Below are 21,984 nucleotides of genomic sequence, written 5' to 3' on the forward strand. Positions count from 1 at the left end.
TCATTCCGAAGAGAAACGACCGTCAACGGGTCCGCGTCCTCTCCCTCTTCAACTCCTTACGTATGTACAGTGTTGGTATAGCTTCGGGGCCGTAAGGATGACTGACACGGTCTTGCTACCGTGCAGCTCCTCTCGTCTCTGACGATACCTATTCTATTACTCCCTCCCAAATTCGTCTTCGCAATTTTCGTTCACTTCCGCTCCGAAGCCAAGAAGAGTCGCCCAAATCGTCGCCGATTAGTAATCTCTTGCTTGTCGTAGCTGGATACGGCCGTCAATGGAGAACGGTGCCGAACCAGGCTTTCTCCGCTGCTATCGTCCTCAATCACCTCGGCTCGTCTCGTGCTTGTCTCGTCCCGTCTATTCGCTCTTGCCCAAGTGCACCTTCTCCAGCGCTCCTCGTCACACCTTCCCGTCAACCCGTGTCTCTCCCCGACGACGCTCGAATGTCGGAAACGGACACTCTATTCTTGGAGAGAACCAAAAGAGCGTCGACTGGATCCGGCAAGCGCATAACTCTCGACATCGATTGCTTCTTCCTCACTATTACTGCCTTCTCCCTCACTCTGGCGGAGGTCTTCGATTCGATCGCCTCAACCTCAAATCGAAACTCCTCAAACTCAATTTGCCAGATTCCAACCCAGCTCAACCCGGTTTGATCAGAACACAGGTCGTGAAGAATCCAAAGACGAGGTGGGAATGAGCTGGAGGCCAACAAGATAACGAAGAATCGAGATGGACAGAGTTCAAAGTCGACTCGCGCGAATGACTTTCGATTTAGTGCTTTCGACTCTTCGGTTGTGCCGTGACCGTCTCGGCAGGGCCGTCAATATTCTCTGAGTCCATGCACGCTCGCCTATTGTCTCGAACTGTCGACGCGAGTAAACGTATGCGGGACGAGACGATCTTCGAGCTCCAAGAGACACTACTTTTGGCTCTTCCTTCTCTGAGGTCTTCTCTCCCTCCCTCTCCCTTTCTCTCCCTCTCTATTCCTCTCGAAAAATGGATTCCGACTGTGTGAGTCTCTTCTGCTTTTCTATCTGCGCGAAACAGACAGCTGATAACAGCCGGCGTTCCTCACAGACTAAACTCTCTCGAAAGAACAACACGCCTTCGCCTGCTATTCAGGGTGATTCGCTGCCTTCTACGGCCTCATATCAACGACTGACACGTCGCTATGTAAGCGAGAACAGATCTCTCTTCGATCGTCAAGTCTCTCGACCTCGATCGCAAATCCACTCCTTCTTCCTCTTTCCCCACTCTACCTCCCGAACTCCTTCGAGAAATCCTCGAGCTCTCTGTTCCTCACTCCTTTCATTCGACTACCTATCGCGACCGTCAACGTACCCTCTGTTCTCTCTGTCTCGTCTCGTATCAATTCCGAGCAATCGCTCAACCTCTCCTCGAAGAAGTCGTCTGTTTCGTTCGTCGCGATGTCGAAACTGGACTCGAAGTACTTTCGGATCAACACAGTCATGAGCCGGTACCGACGATCGAATTAGTCGGTCATCACTCGAAATCAGAAGCAGGAGGAGGAGGAGCGGAGCAAAACTCGGATATGACTCTCGAACGTTGCGTCGAGGTCTGTCCGAAGCTTCACAGCTTGACGTTCGATTGTCGAAAGGGCGAAGGGGTTAGTATGACTCCCTTGTCGCACTTCAAAGGTAAGAACAAGACTTTCGGAACGCTCGAATCGCGAGTAGACCGTTCACGCGTACCTCGTCTTCCTTTTCACAACAGAGCTCACCTCTCTCCACCTAAACCTCGATGCGAAAGACCTCGAACCCGCCACGTCAATCACCCTCCCTCCTCTTCAATCCCTCACCCTCAGCGGTTCGTCAGTCGAAAAACTCATGAAACTCTTCGATCCGAAACACGTCCCTACTCTCCGTTACCTTTGTCTCGTCGGAGACTGTCACGACTCCGCTTGCTGTCAATTCCTCCCTCAACTCGACGTCTTCTCAATCACGTACGATTTCTTCCGTTACCTCAAATCGCAACTCACTGCCTCCGATATCTCTCGTACCCTCGTTGATATCCCGATCGATCGACTCGAATTGTACTCGAACTGGTTCGGAGCCGAACATCTACGAATCCTCGATCCGAACCCTACGAAAGCTGAACCGTTCGACATTCACGGATTCGTGACGGAAATCGCACTTTGGAAACCCGATTTCTCCCTTTCCTCAATCTACCTCGATACCCGTCTCTTCGTCTCGCCGAAAGCGTGCGTTCAATGCGCGATGGGGAACTTGAAGTCGGTTTGCAACAAGAAAGGAATCGAGGTTATTTTCGAGGAACAACCGGTTGAACCGACGATCGATTCGCATTTGTCGCCAGATTTCTGGGAGAAGAGGAAGGCGGAGAAGAGGGTACATCTGGAAGAGACTGAGGCGTGTTAGGCGAAGAAGCGGAAAGTGAGAGGACTGCGAGTGCGAGGACGACAAGCAGGAGTTTTCAGCGTTTTTCGCAAAGTTTACGTATTTATCTTTGTATTCGTGCATTATCTACTATCCCATCTTGCTTCTCTGCCTCATGCCGTCGTACACTTTCGAAGAGCTACGCCACGAGAAAGATTGGGCTCACTCAGGAGAATCAATGATTCGAGCAAGATTCAAGCTCTCTCTTCCTTCCCCTTCACTCACTTCGACAGTTCGACTACGACTCTCCTCTGACCCTCATTGAAGCTCTGTCAGACGGGTATACGAACAAGTTACACAAGAAGCTAGTCTCTGAGACGCTGGGAGATGAACAAACTCGACAAATGATGAGGGGAAACAAGTGATCAAACTGATAGAAAGGACGAAGGACAGACAACCACGAGTACACTCTAGACACCTCTCTACCATCCAAACACCATCTCGTTCCCACCCGTTCCTCCTTTCTCCCCAAACTCGAAGCCTCCTCCGTTTCCCCCTCCGACTTGCCCATTCAACTCTTCCTCGCTGAACGAATCCATCGTCAACGTCAAGCCACTCCCTTGAGTGACTCCAAGCGTGCCGAAAACGTTCTTGAGGAATTGGTCGTCGAGGAATGAATCGGTTGATTGGAGTTGATCCAAGAACGAGAGGGATCCGTTCGCACTGTTGGTCGAAGAGGAGGGAGAATAGTGAAGATCGAAGAAGCTGGAGGAACGAGTTGGAGAGTGCTCGGTAGGAGGGAGAGCCGGGAGAGGGAGAAGAAACGATTCTTGTTGTTGAGCGGAGAAGAATTGATCGGTTTCAGCGGTGGAAGGAGCGGGAGGAATCGACGAGAGATGGAAGGGACCAGTCTCGGTAGGGATAGAGATGGTTTGAGGGAGGGTGACCTGATTCGAGATTGAGAGATCCATTGGTGAGTCTTCCTCTTCCTTCATCCTCGCAGCCGGAGGTGATTGATCGAGTTGAGGAGGAAGCGGAGGTTGTTCGGCGACGGAGGAAGCGTACGAGACGAGTGATGAGAAGGAGGAGTTGGACGAATTCGAGACGGATCGAACGGGACCCGGATGAAACGAGTGTCGAGCAGGACGACGAGGGACAAGGTAAGGAGCGGCTTTTCGACCTTTACGCTGACGTGCATTTGCGAACTATAACATAGGTCTCGCGAGAGAGTCAGCTCATGTATCGCTTCGGGGAACAAAGGGAATCGCGTCAAATTCTCACCCAAGTTCGAATCTACTCGCCACAACGACTCGCTCGGAGTCAGCTCCCTTGCTCTGTCGATCGGAGAAAATTGGCTACTCACCTGCTTGTTGTTCAACCCGGTAACTTGCATCAACCCTTTCACTTCTGCTCGGGAGAGGGTTTCGTTGATTTCGAAGGCTTTTTGGAGGATCGAAACGACTTCTTCAGTGAACGCTCCGATGGGATCGGCAGTCAGTGAAGGGGGTTGATGGTCGAAAGAGGTAAGGCAGGTCGAGAAGGAGGAGGAGGAGGATTGACGGGCCTTCGCCTCGAAGACTTCTTGAACGATTTTCTCGTGGATCGCGGTTCTTTTCCGTGCATGCTCCGTCGTTATCGCTGTAGCCACTACACCCTCTATCATCTGTAAGTGCTTGACATCTTCTGTCGCGTCAGAGCACCGTAGGTCTCCTACAATCCCGATGAACGCTTGACGTGATTGATCATCCAAACGAGAGGATGCCTGTTGGAACACGTGCTCGAGAGCCGCTATTGTCTCTGGTGTGCAACCGAGTGGCAATAGTTCGTCTTTGAGTGATCGAGTGTGCGTCGTGAGGCTAAGCGAGATTGGAGGAGGAAGGGACGTCGGCGCTGAAAAGGTGCAACTGGAAAAAGCTGGATGTTGTCGGAAGCTGGTCATTAGCTGAGCTAGCTGTCTGTGGGTGCTCATGACGATGGTGATGAGAGGGAGATGGTAGCAGGAGGAACACGGTGGCCCTTTGAAGTTGCCAAAGATAGGTCTGTGCGTCCCTTTGTTCTTGCCCTCGAACCCCTTCTCACCCTTTTGTTTCGACAATCGGACTTGACTGAGACCAGGATTCTGCGCTCAACAGCTTCTGAGAAGATTCTGAACCCGCCGAAGCCATGATAACCTACGACATCTCTGGCATCCCGGCTCGCATCACCGAGATCGAGCGAAACTTCCTCAGTGCTCTTTCTGCCGGATCCCCTTCTCCCGCATTCACTGAATCGGTGGAACGCCTGTGGAGGGATGCTCGAAGTGCTTGCGATCAACTGGATCAATCGACTATCGAACGCTTATATCGACTCGCCGCCTCGGTCAAGGTAGTCGCCTCAAGTCTCGTCAGTCTCGAGGGCGCCTGCGGTCGCATCGGGGCGACTCTCAAAGAACGCACAAAGGACTACATTGCCGGAACGCAGACATCGGAAGCGCCCTTCCTCCCTGTCTCATCCTCCTCCAGAGAAGAACCGGACCCCTTCCTTCCCCTCCGCCTCTGGTTCCTCGACAATTTCTCGAACCCTTACCCCGACGCGGCACAAAAGGACTACTTCCAAACTCTCTACCCGACTCAAACGAAAACTCAAATCGATACCTGGTTCACGAACATCCGTCGACGATCCGGTTGGCAAGAAGTCAAACGACGTTACACGACTGGTTCAATAGCCGAGTTCATCCGATTGGTCAAAGATACGGAGAAGGACGTCAGGTCACCAATTGTCGAGGAAGCGAGGAAGAAAATCGAGAAAGTGAAGATGTATTTGAGGGAGGGAGTCAGGGAAAAGATCAGTGACGAGATTCAACAGTTGGTCGAGAAGGGAGCACCGAGTACGACTACGAAGAGGACGATCGCTCCGAGACAACGAAGGAAACCCAAGTTCCCCAAATACCCGCTCCCACCGTCGAACAACTCGTTCGATTTCGCCCAACTTAACTCGATCATTCCAAACACTCCTCGTCTCCCTCCTCGTGACACTTCGATCTCTTCCGTACTCGCACGCCCGACCCCCTCGTCTCTCGGTCAAATGCCAGCTTTCGAATACAACGCCAACCACACTTCTTTCGTCAACTCTCCATCGGCCTTGACCCCTCTCGAGCTCTCTCCCCAGCCTCGTTATCCTCGCACCTTCTCGTCTCCCACAACCTCCCTTCGCAGCGTCTCAAATTCTTCCTCCTCCTCCCTCGACTCTGTCCTGTCCTACGATTCAAACTCCTCTTTTTCAAACTCCTCTTTCGCTTCTCTTTCTCCTTCTTCCCCTCCCGCCTCTTCCTCCCTCGCAAACTACGACGCTCCTACTCCCTCATCTCAATCTGTCCCGGCTACGATTCCCGTTTCTCGCCCCGTTCAATCTCGTCCCCGATCTGCTCCCGCTCCCGTCGAAAACCCTTACTTCTTTACTCTCAACAATACCCGCCTCCTTCCTCTTCCCGCTGTAGAAACGGATCCAGTCATCGCGACTTCTTCTCTCGCTGGATTCGCCTGTAACGGCGATTTGATCGTATAGAACCCTTCTCGTTGCTTCGTCTCTCGTTCGTTTTTCGTTTTTCTTTATCAGTACTCCCTCTCTCTCTTTATCTGCCTTTCTTGCTTATCCTGTCGTCTCTGACTCTCCTCTGTGTGCAAATTTCTCGACCTTTTGTCTTTCCGGATGATATCGGCGAATCGAAACTGTTGCGAAACGAGCGAGCTTCTCCTTCTCTCATCCGTCATCGACTTCCGACTTTTCAGCGCGACTCGCACGAAGCAGCTTTCGCCCCTCACCACGGCTCATCTCAGCCACTTCCACTCCTTCACCCGCCTCTCTCACTCTCGCTCAATCTTTAGCCCCTGATCGTCCCGAATTCGATGGATTCTCCCGCCGAGCCGCCGCTCGAAGCCTTACCACCAGTGCAGGAAGTCAGGAAGAGCTACGTAGAGCCTTTCGTGATAGCCGCTTCATCAGCATCCGCAATTTCTGCTCGTTTGTGTACTCATCCTCGTGCGTCTCTCCTTGATCTCCCGCTAGTCGTAAACAGCTGATAGTTCTTTGTCGAACGCACAGTGGATACGTTGAGGATAAGGATACAAACGGCCGGAGCTGTGATCCCGCCTTTGAAGCAATTAGTTCCAGCTCCGAGACTTCAAAATCTCTATGCCGGTGAGCTCGTGATCGCTTTAGTACTCTCAAGGAGACAGCACTAACGTGCTTCCAATGCTCTCAGGTCTTCCGGTAGCGATTGGGTTCTCCGTACCCGCGCTTTCCGTCTACATGCTTACCTACGAGAGTCAGTTTCCCTTCCTTTCCTCAGCACCAAGCACTTTATCGAACCGTGAGCTGACACCTGAAGTTGTTCCGCAGCAACGAAACGATACATTGCCGAGAACTTCGTCTCAAAGCACGAGAAACCGACACTATTACAACAGTTACCGATTTTTGTCGCTGCTGGAACTGCCGCTGAACGTACGTCTGCTTCTCTTTCTTCAGGCCTTGCCAGAGCTTACACCCCTTCTCTCTCTACAGTCGCATCCGGAGCTATCTGGACACCGCTCGACGTCCTCAAGTCCCGGTTACAAAAAGGGAACGAAGGAACCTCCGCTCTCGCTCTCTCCCGCAAGATCATCAAAGAAGAAGGAATCAAAGGACTCTTCCGAGGATACATGCTAGGAAACATCCTCTACGTTCCGAACATCAGTGTCTACTGGTCTTGCTACGAATCCCTCAAATCTCGATTCATCCCCGGTTACTCTTCGCTCGATCCGAAAGCTTCGACGACACACCTTCAAAGGGAGAAGTTGCAAGGAGGGATTCCGTTGACGATGAGATATACTTTGTGCTCGATCGCGAGTTGTTGCGTCGCGGCTTGTTCGACGAATGGGATTGAGGTCGTGCAGGCGAGGTGGCAGACAAGTGGAGGGAATGTGAAGGGAGGAGTGATGGGGATTGTGAAGGAGCTGTGGAGACAAGGTGGTGCGATGGCTTTCTCGAGGGGATTGGGAGTTAGGATAGCTTACGCAGTGAGTTAACTCGATTCGGTTCTCTTTTCCCTCTTCTCCCGCTCACGATCGCCTTCTCTCCTCAGATTCCGGCGAACGGTATCAGCATGACCGTCTATGAATCCCTCAAGCGTTGGAAGGGGATCTAGAACCTCACCCTCTTTCCTCGTTCTCCCTCACTCTCCCTCACTCTCACTTCATCTTCTCTCTTTCGCCCTGTTGACACCCCTAGCTTTTCTCTCCACTCACTCCGCATATAGCATATAGATCTTATTTTGTTGTTATACAATATGTAGAACCCTCCGTTAGATAGATTTCTAGACGAAATAAACTCAGCGCACAGCGCTAAGTTCTCTATTTCTCCTCCCAGCAAGCTCAAGTACTCGCTACAACAAAATAGAGGCTACAAGTGACGATACATAGGGGACGCTCAGAAGAAATGGTGAACTGATCTAGTCGAGCCCAACTTTCTCTTCCCCCTCAATCTCTTGATCTCGATACCTTTCTTCCCGTTTCCACCTTTCTCCGTCGAAGGTATCGGCACTTCACTCCCTCTCTCACCCAAATGAGCTTGAGTATGATCTCCCATAACGTCCTGCGACAAACTCAAAATCCCACCTCGATTAGACTTCGTCGCCTCCTGAAACTTCAGCGCGTTCGCCTCTTTCGAACCGGGAAGAGGATGAACGGGATGCCATTCCATTTTCGGGATCGCAGGAGGTTTAGGAGGTCGAGCCTTGACGGCTTTGTAAGCTTTCGCGGGATGAACGACTTGTTGACGATTTCCTCCTCTTCGTTGCGGCGGCGAGTAGGCGACTTCTCGTGCAGCTGGAGGTCCTCGAAGTCCATCATCTTCGTCGTCGTATTGAGGTTCGGCGGTTCCTCCTCCTCCTGAACGAGCTTGAGCCATCGCTCTCGCTTGAATCGCCGATAAGTCATTGATCTGATGCCGACTGACCTCGATTGAAGAACTTGCGGATCCAGGTCCGACACAAAGAGCGAATCCGAAATGTTTATCGACGAATTGAGGTTGGATTCGACCGATTACGGAGCGAGGGTCGCGGAGAAGAGGAGTTGGAGCAATGAAGGCGGGTTTCGAGTAACAAGCCGTCGTTTCGAAACCCCAAATAGAGGCACTACATTAAGCGGAAGGTAAGTCTCGTGATCAGAATCGGAGGGAGGGAAAGTGTTTGTTACTCACCTAACAGCGTTATCCTCGACGACAATTCCCCTCGCGTCCGAAAGCGCCATCGCGTAACCGTAATACCCTGCGTAAGAACTGATTCGGTTCTTGACAATCTCTGAACCGAACGGAATTTGGTGTTCTCCTTCTTGCTCGTCAGTCGACCAACTACCCGAACCCGTGCTGATACCCACTCGAATCATCGCTGAGGCTGCGTGAACTCGATTCTCACTGCAGAATAGATCAAGGTTAGTTTGATGAGACATAGAGGAGGAAGAAAACGAGTGCTCACCGAATCGAGACTCCAGCGATTTCAGCTCCAGGTTTGACGAAAATCGGATTCGCGACGAGCGAGATTCCGACCAGCATATCTCGATCCCTCGCTACGATGGTGTTCTGGTGTACTTGAGATCCGGGAGCGCCTCGGATCGCGATTCCAACTCCAGAAACGTCTCGAATCGTGTTTTCGGAAATCGTTCTATCTCGACGCAAAGTGTGAGTAAAGCTCCGCATAGAACCAGGCAGGAATTGACTGACGATTTCGCACAAGCTACACTGACGGCATCAGTCCATTTCCCAGGTCGTTCTTGACCGAGTGAAGGTCGAGGTCCGTCTCGCAATCTCCTCAATTCCGAAGTCAAGAGTGCGTCGATTGGTGCATCTCCTGCTGAGTGAAATTCGTTCTCCGTGATCGTGACACCCGTACATGTTCCCTTCGCTCCCTCTACGATCGGAAGGTACGAGAGAGTCAGTTTTACTTTTCTCCGTCAGAATTATTCGGAAAGCCAAAGATAACTTACCATCCGCGTGAATGATAGCGTAACCTCTCGCCTGAAAAGCGTCCACGTTCCTCACATCTTGTTCTCCAGCGTTTCCTCCTACGAGAATCAACGCATCACCTCCTTCGATTCCTCCCAATTGTTCTCTTCCTCCATCTATATGCAACGCCTCTATCCTAACCCCTCTGCATTCATCGCAATCCGCCTTGATCGCCGTCGTCAAGTCTCCCCTCTTCAAATCCGATTCAATCACGAGGGTAGCTCTCGAATGATCGTCTGGAAAGCCTGCCGTATGGATCGATTGTCGAGGAGCCGTGAACGTTAGAGGAGGACCGGAAGGGTCGATAGCGATTTGTGTAAAGGGACAGAGGGAGATTGAAGTGCCGGCACCACCAGTTCGGAGGAGAGTGTTGAGTTCGAGGAGAGAGGCAGAGTCGAGACAGTCGGTAGCGGAGAAATGGGATTGAGATGAGGTAGCGTAAGCGAGGACTGGTAGCAGTGCTGCTACCAATAAGCTACTCTTCATCTTCAACCGTCTTAGTTGGGGGAAATGAGCCTTGATAGCGGCTAAATGTGACGGAGATGAGTTCGAACAGCCTCCTCCTCCTCACTTGAATTCGTGGAAGCGGGATGTGACCGTTTAAGGAAGAGACGTACGACTTGAAGGTGATTGCGAGAAGACTAGACTTTAATGAAGGGACAGAGAGAGACTGTCGAGGGGCTGGTGTGATGAGAAAAGATTGGGGGGAGAGAGGAAGTGAGGAAGATCTACCGAATATGGGAGGTAGATCACCTGAAGATTAAGCAAGGAGAGCCAATCTATAGAGCGTTTAATTCAAAGCGCAGGAGAGATCAGACTCCAGAGGGAGAATATACTGTGCAGCCAAGCAAGCCATCAGAGCGGAATTCGAGACCCGATTGTTCTGCCGATAAACTCCCCTGAAACTCTGTGAGCGGTGCCGAACAGCCGAAAAGGCAGATAGTCGAAAAGGCAGGTCGAAAGAGAGAGGGGAGAGACGGGAGAGGAGCGAGACTTTTCCATAATTTTGGGCGCGCCGGATTCGGAAAGGACTCTTTCCCTCTCTCCTCTCACTTGAAGCTTCCTACCTCGGATCCGTCGGCACCAGTCACAAATGGATCCACGCATCAATCCCACAATTGAGGGGAACTCGCCAAACGAACGATACACAGTTTCCATTTCAAGGAAGAACTGGGAGACTGAGATATTTTCCTGTTTCCTCCAGTACAGCGTTTAGTAGAAGCTCAGAGCCTCAGGCTTTGATACGTCCACCCTGTCCAGCCTTGCTCTGCCTCTAGACCTACCATCGATACCATCACGCTCTACGAGAAGCCAAACTCGCTCTCTCTCTCCTTTCTCTCTACTGTACTTCTGTCGACCATCGAGCTCGTTTGCGAAAACCCTAGACTTCCGATAGAGCGGTGACGATCACCGAACGAAAGGGATTCCGAGACATCTTTAGTAAAGGAGGTCCAGACAGATTTTCGTTCGTTCCCGAACTTCCCGGTTTTTGAAAGACTTTCCTCACTCGAAGCTGGCCGTATAAAAATGCCGGCACATAACTCTTCCACCACTCCTTCATCTACTTCATCTTCCTCCTCCTCATCGAGTCGCAGACGGTTCTCACTCGCATCCTTCACTTCATCTTCGACTTCATTTTCGAGCTCACCTCTTCGTCGACTCTCAAGTTCGAGTGACCAGCCTCTTCCCTCTTCGACTGAGACTTTGCCGGCGGTCCCCTTCGCCGATCCTCCCTACATGCCAATGTTCAAGTCGACGATCTCACCTTCAACCAAGGAAACCTCGCAAGGAGGAGGAGGAGAAAGAAAGCAAGAAACTCTTCACGGTCTCTCAACCTTGACTTCCCCTCCCAGCCAGTCTGGTTCGACATACTCTTCGTCTTCACCAGCCCCTTCTACCTCGCGACATTCGCATCGATTCTTCCGTCGCCTGCAACACAAACGAGGAAATGGGAAAACTGAACTCGATTTTGGTTGCGTCGGTGACTGGAACGAAGGCCCTTCAGACTTGGTGAGTCTCACTTCTCAGACAGTGTCTCGCGCCTTCCAGCGAAGCTGATCAAGTCTCCGTCCAATAGAGCTCTTCCTACTACGATTCTCACAACTCGAACCGAAACTCGGCAGCTTCATCGATCGAATTCTCCCACTCTCGCGGTCACTCTTCCTCGTCGTCGGTGTCCTACTCGACCGCCGCTTCTTCTCTTCCTCCTTCACCTACCCTTCCCTGTGATGCGACTCTCGGACCTCATCATTCTTCTCGAGTTCCTCTTTCCCCTCGTACCGTTTCGAAGAAACGTCAATCGGAGAAAGCCGACGCCGTCGATGCTCTCAATGACTACTTCATCAAGGTCCGACTGAGTCAAATCGAGGAGGACGCCCCCGTTCACCATAGCATCTCGATCGGCGATTCTTCCTACTCTGCACCTCCTTCTTCCCCTCCTTCGTTCTCTTCCTACTCGATTCAAGGTGGGCACGGAGATGGTCTCGCCATCTTTGACTCGTCTAATAAGAAAGCACACGACAGATCTCCGTCCCGTGATATCGAAATTGAATTCATCGAAACTGGCCACACAACTTTTACTCCTCTCTCCGCCGATTCTCCCTCTTACTCTTCCGTAATCGTCCTGCCCGAAGACGTCTTCTTCGCCTCGTCGTTTGAAGGCATCTGCTACGACATCGATATGGGAGGAGAAGACGATCTCTCGACTTCGACTTGCACGACTTCCCCTTCTTCGCGAAGAACGCAAATTCCGGAGAAAGAAATTGGGCCTGCACTCGATGAACTTTCGACGTTCTTCTCCTCTCCTCCTACCCAATCTTCTTCGCCTGTCTTGACTCGTTCCTCCCGATTCATCTCGCCGCCTTCTTCCCCTCACCTCTACTCTCGTTCGAGACGACCCGATAGCTTCCAAGCTGCCCGACAATCTTCCTCTCAATCCGTTCGATACGACTGGATCTAGATCAGCTCATTCTTTTCGCTCCTCATCGTCGTTTCTATCGTATTTTCTCTGTTCTTCTGACAAAACTTGTAGCTCATATTCAGTACCTCTCGTCTTGTTGTCATTACCCTCTACTTGTAGCCTACCTTGCATCCTATCAAAATCATTCGAGTCGAAAATGAGCCTCTTCTCCTCCATCTTCTCTACGTCGAGACGAGATCTTGATCTTTGAGAGAGTCCGAGCTTCCTCGAATTCGAAGTCATTCACCTCACGATCTGATCTCACCCCCCTCGACTAGTGCTACCGCACTCCTTTTGTTCTTCTTAGCCTCCCATCCTCGGACGTTGACGTCTCGCCCCCTTTCCATCACATCCCCCTCGTACTTTCCCTAACTCGTCGCTTTCTCCCCTTCTCCAAGTCTCGTACGGAGGTAGCCCGCGGAACGAAGGGGAGTCGAAGCTCAGTATTTGTTGGGAAGGTGACTTAGGATGTTCGAGACCTCCTCCTTCGCCTGCGCCGGTCAACTCGATCGAATTCCACTCTTACGGTTCGAAATCCACCTCGCACGTTTTCCGCAGACAAGCAGCAGCAGCAGAATTTGACGACTCTCGAGCGGGATCTCCGTTTCGAAAGTTGACTCCTCTCTCTCTCTCTTCTTCCTCACTGCACCTCAATTGACAGCGTATACCTCCACCTCTTCGAGCGCCGTCTTCCTCTCTCTATGGCCGCAATTCCGGTCCTCTCTTCCTCTCCCTTGATTTCTTCTTCATCAATTTCGAAAGCACTCCTGTTCGCACGTTCTTCGATGCAGGCGATCTCTGGACTGATCGTTCAATCCGATGCGACTGCTCTGACTTATCCGACGTCGTTGACGAGGGATATCGTTCCGAAGGTGCGTTTTAGTCCCGTGGAACTACGCTTCGCAGCGAGTCGGAATTTCACGATTTGACGATTTTGCTTCCTTGCTCTGCTTTCGTCGACGTTTTCTCCACCAGAACATCCATTCACATAACGACTGTAAGTGAAACGATCAGCGAGAAAATGTGAGCTGATATTCGATCGTTTTCCTTTCTAGATTGGCGGCAAGTTCCGTTGTTCGACGCTTTGAGTTTCGGATGCAAATCGTTCGAAGCGGATATTCATCTCGTCGGGTCTGGGAATAACACAGATCTGCTCGTGAGTAATCTGAACTATGAGCAGGCGGATCGAGCTGACTTCTTGTTTCTCGGTTTGCTCAGGTTGGACACAAGTCTGTTAGTCTCTCGCTCGCAAGGACTCTCAAGTCTCTCTACCTGGGTATGTCGAGTCGCAAAGACCGATTGTCAGCCGAGACTGAACACACACTCGAGCGCGAACAGACCCCCTCGAAGAAATTCTCGATTTGCAAAATCCGCAGAACGCTCTCGCAGCGAACGAGCCGAACGAAACCGTCAAGTGAGCCCTCTCCTGTCGATTCTAGTCGTCTCTCATCGGCTGATCCTCCCTCGAGCGTCTCCAGCGGTGTCTATGACTACGATCCCGAGCAAACTGTCCAATTCCTCCTCGACTACAAAACCGATGGAGCCGAACTACACGACGCCGTCATCTCCTACCTCTCTCATTTCCGCTCTCGAGATCTTCTATCCTATTACGATGCGGAAACTGGCCAACTCACCGTCCGAGCGATCACGATCGTTTGTACTGGAAATTGCCCCGTTGAACTCGTCAAGCAACAACAACCTCGGTTCATCTTCTACGACACTCCTTTGGCCGACATAGAATCAATCGACTATGGGAGTGAAGTAGCTCCTCTGTCGAGTACGAGTTTGAGAAAGATGTTCGGAACTTTGGGAAGTTTTGACCTTGAGGGAGATCGTTCCAACGAGATAAGGAGGCTGGTCGATATCGCTCATTCGAAAGGGATCAAGACAAGATTCTGGGAAACCCCTGGGTGAGCTCTCTTCTCCTCTTCCGCCGAAGAGTCGTGGTTTTGAGCTTGATTTGACTGAACTCGTCCTTCGTATCCTCTAGTTGGCCCGCGTTCAAACGTGATTCGACCTGGAGAACCCTTTTAGACAACGGAGTCGATTGGATCAACGCCGACAATCTATTGGCAGCTTCAAAGCTCTGATCGATCTCCCTGCTTTCTCTTCCTTCTGACTCGTTCCGTTCCCGTCTTCAAAATTCGTCTCCACATATTGTTGTGTTCCTCTCTCGCATTCGTGTATCTCTCCAGAGCTCATGTGGCTCGTATGTAGCAGTATCCTCGCAAGGCTGTAAAGCATGTCGTCTTGTTTAAGTCGGCGAAAGAAACTCTTGACTGTCTGCGAGAACGCGGGACACCTGATCAATTCTCTTACAGTCTCTTACAGTGGACTAACGAAGGGGTGCTGAAGTTCTGAGGTGAAGGGAGAAAGGTCTACCAGACTGGAACACAAAAAGTAACATCCGCATAAAACCTTGACCTCGACTGATTTCTCCCACTCTCCTCGACCGTTTCCTTCACGATTCTCCGGTCTCCCTCGCAATCCTCTTCTTCGTCATTCGTCTCATGAACTCCTCCGATACCTGGCACTGGGGATCGGTCTTATCCGCTTGTTCCTCGAAAACGACTTCGACGTGGCGGTCTCGACAGGCAAAAGCGAGGCGTTCGAGAGCGGTGCAGACGTCTTCTTGGTCGTAGTCTTCGGGAAGTGATCCTGGAGGCGGAAGGTAGATGGACTCCAGTTGCGGAAAACGATCTTTGTCGTCGAAGAGAACGGTGAATTCATCAATCATTGGGCCATTCGGCGGTCTCCCCGGGCCGCAGACTTCGGACACAAGGAGACGGATATTGACGAGCGAATCCTCCTCGATGGGTAAATGATTTTCGTGCCAACACCAGGGATGGTGAACCAGAAGTTTTTTGAAGGGGAAATCGGGACTGAGCGTGGGACGTGCTTTCTCGAAATCGTCCGACATGAGGATGATTGAATCGAGTTGCGGGAGGAGGTCGGACAGGGCATTCATTTGACCATCTGCGACCTCGTCGAAGACCAGATGACGGAGAGACGGAAAAATGGTCCACTCGAAGGGTTCCGTCTCGAGGATGACGTCGCGGAGACCAAGAATTTCGAGAGAGGGGAACTTGAGACCGGACATCCTCATGCTATCGAGGCGGACCTCGTTGAGGAAGAGTCGTTTCAAAGTGAGGCCTAACGTCAAACCGCCAGATTTGGATCGCTATTTTGGACAATGCGAATATATGGGAAGTACTGACCAGGTTCTAGGTAATGCTCTACTGGCGCGAAAGCGTAATGACCGACAACTTCTTCGAGCCGATTCGCCAAAGAGTAAAATTTCTTCACGTAAACTGAGTACCTCTGTCGTGCAATACGTTCTCCCGCATGCTCTTCACACAACACCTGTCGGACAAGAGCCAGCCGGTCGGTCCCCTCGTTGTTTTGAACCAAAAGCGAGAGCGTCTGAATGGCGTTGTGTTGCGGAATTCGAACGAAGTGGAACAAGAGAGGTTGAGCGATCTCGTAGAAGATTCGGCTGGTGAGGCAGAGAGAGTAGAGCGTAGATCGGGTCTCGTCCTCGAGCTGCCGTGTGCGAAGAATGCTCGAGAGAGGAGGAAGTCGGAAGTTGTCGACGATGACGCGGAGGAGTTCGACGGGTGGCTGAGGGGGCATTTCGGAAGGGACTACTCTGATCTGAGGTCTGAACGGTACGAACGGCGGCATTAGCTAAGTACTCTCGAACAGAGGGAGAAGTGAGGAGGGAGGAGACACGAACGTTGTTCGAGATGCGTCTTGACTTACTTAGAACCTCTACAGTTCCTGCTCAGATCCTCTAGACAACAGCTTAATCTTTCCCACTGCTTTTCCAGTCGCTCAGAGGGGCAGATAGACCAAGAGTCGAAGTTGTAGATGAAAATGAGTTGAGTGACGAGCAAGGAGACCGTCGTCGCTGGAGAGGCCGAGGGAGGGGCAGAAGGTATCTACTAGGGTCTTCTGTACTCCTGCGAGGTGTAGAGCACTTTGTGAGGGGTGAGAGTGAGGCGAAAGAGGGCAAGATATTCTCGCGGGCGTCGCTCCCTCTTACCGCTGACTCGACTACTCAGGCTGAAATCCACGCGTAGCAGATAGAATCAGTACGGGCTCTCGGATCCTCAGATGCGCAGAAGACATCCCTCTCCTTGCTCCATCGGTGCACTTTCATTCTCTCGCGACTCGCTCTTCGACTTGGCTCTGTAACTGCTATAACGCTCTTGAGCGCGGACTGCACTGCCTGGGCTCATCAAACAGTTTTCGCAGCTATGGTCCTACCGATTGCTCGAGCTCGTCTCTTCAACGTCAGACCCGTCAAGTTGTCTCGAATCTTCCGTTGCTCAATCGTCCCTTCGACCTCGGACGAAAAAGACCATGTCCTCTAGCGGATTCAGCGTGCAGTCGGAACGTGTCGAAAAAGTATTGCAGAACAATGGAAGAGCAACAGAAATGGAGGAGAGACAAACAAAAGACAATCAAAAAGAAAACGTTCTATACGTCCTCACTTATACTGCTCAGAACTGACTCTCCTCCTCTCCTCTTCACCTCTGTTCCTCCTCCTTCCTTCTCCTTCGTTGCCTATTCCGAAAGTGTCCCGAAATGTAGTTGTTTAGATATGACTGAGATTGCAATTCAAAAACGACCTCAATTCCAGCTTTTTCGCACTCCTCTATTACTCGTTGCATCTCGATAACGATGTCTGGTGATTGGAGACGGGAGGGATGCCATTCGAGGGGGAGGTAAATTGACTTAAGTGACGAATTTTCGGATTCTCGATAGGCGGCGAGCAGTGCGAGAATGCGTGCCGATGTCTCGAGCGTAAGGGTTGTGAATGCTTGAATACGGATGTGCCGAGCGAATGCAAGAGATGGAATCGATCTGCGCGAGTCGAGAGTTCCACGGTAGACATCGATCAGGATACGAGAAGAGTACCCGGAGAAGAGGTCATTGATGCCGAGACGGTATAGATCCGAATCTATAACGACAGCATCAAGCTGCGGGAGGAGCCGCGAGAGGTTTGTTTCTCCTAGTTGTTGCAGTTCTTCCTCGTCGATCACAGCTTGGAGTCCGAGAGCTTGAAGCGAGGGCAACACTTCAGGATCCAGTAGGAGAGGAACGGAGGATTCCAGCGCCTTAAAGTCGAAGGTAAGAGATCGAAGGGAAGTGAGCGGCTTGCGAATGGTGAAATCGAAGCCCGATCCGATAAGCTGGAGATCGACGAGCTCTATAGCGGAGGACGAAAGCTTCAGCGTGACGTTCAGCGCTCCAGTTGACAGAGCCATGGACTGACTCGTATATTGCACAAGGACGGCTAGGTCGAACGGATCTTGACGTTGTCGTTCGAGCGTAAGACTTTGCAAGCCTTTCGATCCCGACAGAAGCTCCCGAGACCCTTCCGAATTTACATAGTATCCTATTAGAACCTCCTTCAGCTCGAAGGTGCCAGACCGCCCTTCGAGGAAGGATCTGAGCTCGTCGTCCGTGCCGATAGAAACGATCTCGAAGAGGAGGGGTTGTGCGATTGCGCGAAATTGTCGAGAGACGAGGGAGAGAGAGGAGAGAGTAGATTGTCGTAAGTCGTAAGTCGTCGACCGGAAGGTAAGACGCTCATCGTAGGTCGTCGAGTGGAAGGAGTGAGGGACGGTTGACTCGATGATGTTGCGGAGGAGTTCGGGAGGGAGAGAGGAGAGGGTAGTCATCTTGATCACAGGCGGAAGCGCTGACTAGGTATTCGTCTGTTCAGTCTGTAGACAAGGCAGCGTGTCAGCTCCTGGTTCTCGCTGAAGTGCCTGTTGTGATTCGAGAGCGATGATCAGAGTTGTTGAAGGAGAGGAACGTACTCTGGTGACTCCGTAGACTCGCTCTGACCTCGGAATAATCCTTCTATAAGCTCACTGATGCGTCTCTACTGTCTAACGATGTGCCGGAGCTGTTGAGGGAGGAAGAAGTCGAGGTTGTTTGATGAAGAAAGAGGACGAGTCGGGGACACGTCGGAGTCGCTTCGTGACGAGGTGGGTCAATCAGATATCGCTCTACTGTTTCGCTCGACCCGAAGATGGCGAGAGTCGAAGGTGACGAAATAAGGGGAGGAGGAAGAACCGAGTTCTGTCATTTTTCGCAGTGAACAGCTCGAACGAACTGCATTCTTCTGACGAGAAGCAGTCTCACTCTGCCGTAGGAGTAACGTTACAAAGTACAAACGAAGAGTTCATAAAAGCAAGGAGTGAAGAAGACAGATGCGAAGACATTCCCGCGCCGTTTCGCAAGGCTTCGCGCTCTTGGTGAGCGCAAAGCCACGAAGCGAGGACGTACGACCTCGCATATGGCCGCCATTTCGAATCCCGGACTCCCGACACGAAACTGGGGTGAAATCCGAACAGAGTCTACTGTGAAAGAAGCAGACAGAAACGAGCGAGCGCTCGAAGGATGTCCACGCGGACAATCTGCAGTATGCAGGAGGTCGGTAGGGAGCTATAGCCCATGCTGCTCCGATACGTCCCCTCTGGCGCGAGAGCCTTCTCCCGCCCAACTGTCTAGCGCGATTTTCCTTTTTCGTTTTCTCTCTCGACCGCACCATTTCTCGATTCTCCAGTTCCGCTCCGTTCCAAATCGATCTGCCTGCGAAAAAAAAGACACGCCAATCGTTGCAACTGCACGAAATGACTTGCGATACCGAGAAGGAAAGTTTTCGAAAAAACCTTCCTCCACCGTCCTTCCTTGCCTTCCTTCTCTCCCTGTCTCCTTCTGCTCGTTGATTGTCTGCTGCTTTTGTTTGGTTGATCCGTTTATCGGTTGGACTTGGCAACGCGCTCGAGCTCGCTGAAGATTGAAATCAAGAATTAGCGAGTTGATCAGGGTTGCTCGAGAAATGGAAAGAACTCACTCCTTCTTCTTGATGGCGTAAGAGTTGGAAGATCCCTTGGCGGCGTTGATAAGCTCATCGGCGACTGAGTAGAGACAAAAGATCGGCGTGAGTGAGGCTCAGGATGCGGATTTTGAAAAAGTAAAACTTACGGCACTCGGAGATGGACTTGACGTTACGGAACGAAGACTCGCGGACCTGTTCTCGTATAAAGTGAGATCAGCATCGAACGGGAGAAAGATACCTGAAGCAAGACTTACACCGATGGTGATGAGAGCGATGGCTTGGTTAACACGACGAAGAGGCGAGACATCGACGGCTTGACGCCTGACGGTACCTTGGGAACCGATACGGGTCGAGTCCTCACGGGGTCCAGTGTTGACGATGGCGTCAACGAGGACTTGGATGGGGTTTTGGTCGGTGAGGAGGTTGACAATCTCGAAAGCGTGGGCGACGATTCGGACGGCCATTTGCTTCTTACCGTTGTTGCGTCCGTTCATCATGAGACTGTAACATTCCAGCGATTCCGAGTTGACGAGAGAGACGAGAGTTAGTTCACTCAATTCTGTTTCGAATGGGGATTGTAAATACCTCCTCCCTCGCCCGTCTCATTCCTCGCAATTCTCCCTAATATTCTCAACTGATTCTGATCATCCTCCTCCGTGTCCATCCCTCGTAGAGACTCGCCGTTCGTGAAAGAGAATACATTAAATGTACCTGTTGACAAGTCGCTCGACGATAGGCATTTGAGCCTTACGGAACTGCTTGGTGGCATAACGACCGGCAGTGTGGGGTAGGAGGACGGCGTTGCGAACCTGGATGTAGTCAGTCAAGGAGATGTCCTTGACTTCAACATCGGCAGCGTCCCATCGGTTGAAGAGGAGGACACCGTTTTGGTTGGCGGCAAGGACGTCTGATGTTCAAATTCGAGTGCGTTTGTTTGGTTGGTGTTAAGTTCGATAGTCGTGAGGTCGAGATAGGCGAGGGGATAGTCGAGGAGGAGAAGGGAGAGAAAAGGATTGAATAGGTCAATTCGAGTGCTACTTGGACGAGAAGAACGGCAGTAGGCGGTACAACATACCGGCAGGGACGGGGCTGAAGTCAGAGACAGACATGATCGCAACACGGAGAGAAGAGAGAGAGGGGGACAGCTCTCCCGATCGAGTGAGGGAGAATTTTTCAAAATTCTTCACACAAGGCCGGCCCAACGCTCTCTCCTCTCTCTTTAGCCTCGCCTCACCTTACTGCAACCATGGTAAGCTTACAGTAGATTCAGCAAGCGCGACCGACGACCCGCAACCCGCCTCAGTCTTCCCCCAAGCCCTCTTCTCTTCGACCTTTCGACTTCCTCCTCACCTCGACTTTTCTATCTCTCTCTACCGGCAGTTCAGCGAAAACGACCATGGCAGGGAAAGATGCGGTTATGATAGAGTGATTGATGGCAGTTTAGAGCGGATCGAAAGGCTAGAGAGATGGAGATGGAAACTTCGGGGAAAGAGGGATAACTCGTCTCAGTTTACGCGTAACAAGGAAGGGTTACAGGGTGCTGACGAGGTTGGAATGATTTGGTTTGAGTAGGAGACGACTTCGAACAAAGTCCCTGTCAAGCTCGCCAAGGTTGTCAAGGTTCTCGGTCGCACTGGTTCCCGCGGAGGTGTCACTCAGGTTCGCGTCGAGTTCATGGACGACTCGACCCGTTCGATCGTCAGGAACGTAAAGGGACCCGTCAGGGAGAACGATATCCTCGCTCTTCTCGAGTCGGAGCGTGAGGCTCGGTAAGTTTTCTTTTTCCTGCTTTCTTCCCTTCTTTCTCGTTCTAACCCAGCCTCGCTCGTTCCAGTCGTCTCCGTTAAATTTTGCGGATTCTTCCTCCTCTCGTCCTGGTTTCCCCGGTTTCCTCTGGTGTTGTTCGTTCAAAATTTCCCCCTCGATCAATGCAAAGAAACCACTCCTCCGTTTAAAAACTCCTCTACCTCTCGAACTTCGACCAACCTAACGAGGTGATGCAATCGGTCCATCAGAGCTGGCTGATCGGGAGAATGTAGGGAAATATAGGAAAACGGGCCTCAAAATCATTCAACGAAAACCTTTCTTCGAACCGACTCTTTTCACATCCATTATCGACTCATTCGATCTTCCTCTTCGCCTCATCTTCCCTGCGAGCTATCCCCTTCCAATGTACAACCGTTCCCTCTCTCTCGTCCTCTTCCACAAGCACTCGGGACTCGCGGTTCAATTTCACCAGAACGACCATGGCGCATCGCTTTTCGGGCGACACGAATGGACCGCGTAACAGACGGGATCGTGGCTACCCTCGTCGCTCATTCCCGTACAGCGATCGAGTCAGCCAACGCCGAGAACGTGGTGTTTGCGGTCTTCAGTTTTCCTTTTTCGCGAGAATCGCGGCCTTGATCTGCCTCTGTTCCTCCGGCTGCGGTACTCGCTGTCGGCAGTCGTTACCTACAGACTGTCTTGTTGCGAGTCGGCGCTTTGGAAGGCCTTTCGTCGCAATTCGACTCCCCCGTCCTACATCATTTCGCCTCGAATTCTTCCTATCCTCATCGTCGCGTGTTCACGGACGAGCCCGTATCGACCGTGCGCGTTCGTCTGTTGGACTCCAAGCGGCCTCGCTTCCGTTGTCGGCTTATTGTCCGCTCGACGTCCGCGGATCGCAAACGGAAGAAAGTCGAGCCGCAGCACGGATCGCTCGCTGCTCCTCCACCTCATCGCATCGACAGACACACATCAAACGTCGTAATCAGCATGGACAGGGCGCATTATCCGGCGGCAGCGATTGC

The 21,984-nt window shown here is 51.7% G+C and overlaps 10 protein-coding genes across 10 annotated transcripts; 6 read left to right on the plus strand and 4 right to left on the minus strand.

Annotated features, from left to right (window-relative positions):
* Positions 1–1,002: 1,002 nt before the first annotated feature.
* JCM6883_007305 (uncharacterized protein) lies at positions 1,003–2,402 on the plus strand (the record flags this gene model as incomplete). The annotated part of the gene is made up of 4 exons (XM_076628136.1): positions 1,003–1,017; positions 1,084–1,129; positions 1,194–1,633; positions 1,704–2,402. 4 exons carry the CDS (start codon positions 1,003–1,005, stop codon positions 2,400–2,402), a joined length of 1,200 nt encoding a protein of 399 aa, XP_076491537.1.
* Positions 2,403–2,842: 440 nt separating this feature from the next.
* On the minus strand, positions 2,843–4,329 carry JCM6883_007306 (homeobox domain-containing protein; the record flags this gene model as incomplete). The annotated part of the gene is made up of 3 exons (XM_076628137.1): positions 2,843–3,565; positions 3,642–3,653; positions 3,724–4,329. The coding sequence occupies 3 exons, from the start codon at positions 4,327–4,329 to the stop codon at positions 2,843–2,845; spliced, it is 1,341 nt and encodes a 446-aa protein (XP_076491538.1).
* Positions 4,330–4,523: 194 nt separating this feature from the next.
* On the plus strand, positions 4,524–5,903 carry JCM6883_007307 (uncharacterized protein; the record flags this gene model as incomplete). The annotated part of the gene is made up of 1 exon (XM_076628138.1): positions 4,524–5,903. One exon carries the CDS (start codon positions 4,524–4,526, stop codon positions 5,901–5,903), a length of 1,380 nt encoding a protein of 459 aa, XP_076491539.1.
* A 341-nt stretch (positions 5,904–6,244) lies between these two features.
* JCM6883_007308 (uncharacterized protein) lies at positions 6,245–7,521 on the plus strand (the record flags this gene model as incomplete). The annotated part of the gene is made up of 6 exons (XM_076628139.1): positions 6,245–6,377; positions 6,441–6,536; positions 6,601–6,663; positions 6,738–6,839; positions 6,900–7,393; positions 7,459–7,521. 6 exons carry the CDS (start codon positions 6,245–6,247, stop codon positions 7,519–7,521), a joined length of 951 nt encoding a protein of 316 aa, XP_076491540.1.
* A 281-nt stretch (positions 7,522–7,802) lies between these two features.
* On the minus strand, positions 7,803–9,860 carry JCM6883_007309 (right-handed parallel beta-helix repeat-containing protein; the record flags this gene model as incomplete). The annotated part of the gene is made up of 5 exons (XM_076628140.1): positions 7,803–8,508; positions 8,574–8,786; positions 8,848–9,033; positions 9,093–9,279; positions 9,356–9,860. 5 exons carry the CDS (start codon positions 9,858–9,860, stop codon positions 7,803–7,805), a joined length of 1,797 nt encoding a protein of 598 aa, XP_076491541.1.
* Positions 9,861–10,901: 1,041 nt separating this feature from the next.
* JCM6883_007310 (uncharacterized protein) lies at positions 10,902–12,333 on the plus strand (the record flags this gene model as incomplete). The annotated part of the gene is made up of 2 exons (XM_076628141.1): positions 10,902–11,384; positions 11,452–12,333. 2 exons carry the CDS (start codon positions 10,902–10,904, stop codon positions 12,331–12,333), a joined length of 1,365 nt encoding a protein of 454 aa, XP_076491542.1.
* A 701-nt stretch (positions 12,334–13,034) lies between these two features.
* Positions 13,035–14,423, plus strand: JCM6883_007311 (phosphatidylinositol-specific phospholipase C/glycerophosphodiester phosphodiesterase family protein; the record flags this gene model as incomplete). The annotated part of the gene is made up of 7 exons (XM_076628142.1): positions 13,035–13,205; positions 13,309–13,330; positions 13,389–13,489; positions 13,552–13,609; positions 13,672–13,747; positions 13,812–14,243; positions 14,324–14,423. The coding sequence occupies 7 exons, from the start codon at positions 13,035–13,037 to the stop codon at positions 14,421–14,423; spliced, it is 960 nt and encodes a 319-aa protein (XP_076491543.1).
* Positions 14,424–14,794: 371 nt separating this feature from the next.
* JCM6883_007312 (uncharacterized protein) lies at positions 14,795–16,017 on the minus strand (the record flags this gene model as incomplete). Its single annotated transcript, XM_076628143.1, has 2 exons — positions 14,795–15,486; positions 15,552–16,017. The coding sequence occupies 2 exons, from the start codon at positions 16,015–16,017 to the stop codon at positions 14,795–14,797; spliced, it is 1,158 nt and encodes a 385-aa protein (XP_076491544.1).
* A 3,092-nt stretch (positions 16,018–19,109) lies between these two features.
* RPS5 (40S ribosomal protein uS7 RPS5) lies at positions 19,110–20,301 on the minus strand (the record flags this gene model as incomplete). Its single annotated transcript, XM_076628144.1, has 6 exons — positions 19,110–19,143; positions 19,208–19,271; positions 19,339–19,384; positions 19,447–19,693; positions 19,904–20,099; positions 20,268–20,301. 6 exons carry the CDS (start codon positions 20,299–20,301, stop codon positions 19,110–19,112), a joined length of 621 nt encoding a protein of 206 aa, XP_076491545.1.
* A 137-nt stretch (positions 20,302–20,438) lies between these two features.
* JCM6883_007314 (eS28 family ribosomal protein) lies at positions 20,439–21,039 on the plus strand (the record flags this gene model as incomplete). The annotated part of the gene is made up of 3 exons (XM_076628145.1): positions 20,439–20,441; positions 20,765–20,961; positions 21,027–21,039. The coding sequence occupies 3 exons, from the start codon at positions 20,439–20,441 to the stop codon at positions 21,037–21,039; spliced, it is 213 nt and encodes a 70-aa protein (XP_076491546.1).
* Positions 21,040–21,984: the final 945 nt, after the last annotated feature.

This window comes from Sporobolomyces salmoneus (assembly GCF_050403485.1).
Source record: "Sporobolomyces salmoneus JCM6883 DNA, S_salmoneus_JCM6883_v1_ctg1, whole genome shotgun sequence".
Lineage (NCBI taxonomy): Eukaryota > Fungi > Basidiomycota > Microbotryomycetes > Sporidiobolales > Sporidiobolaceae > Sporobolomyces > Sporobolomyces salmoneus.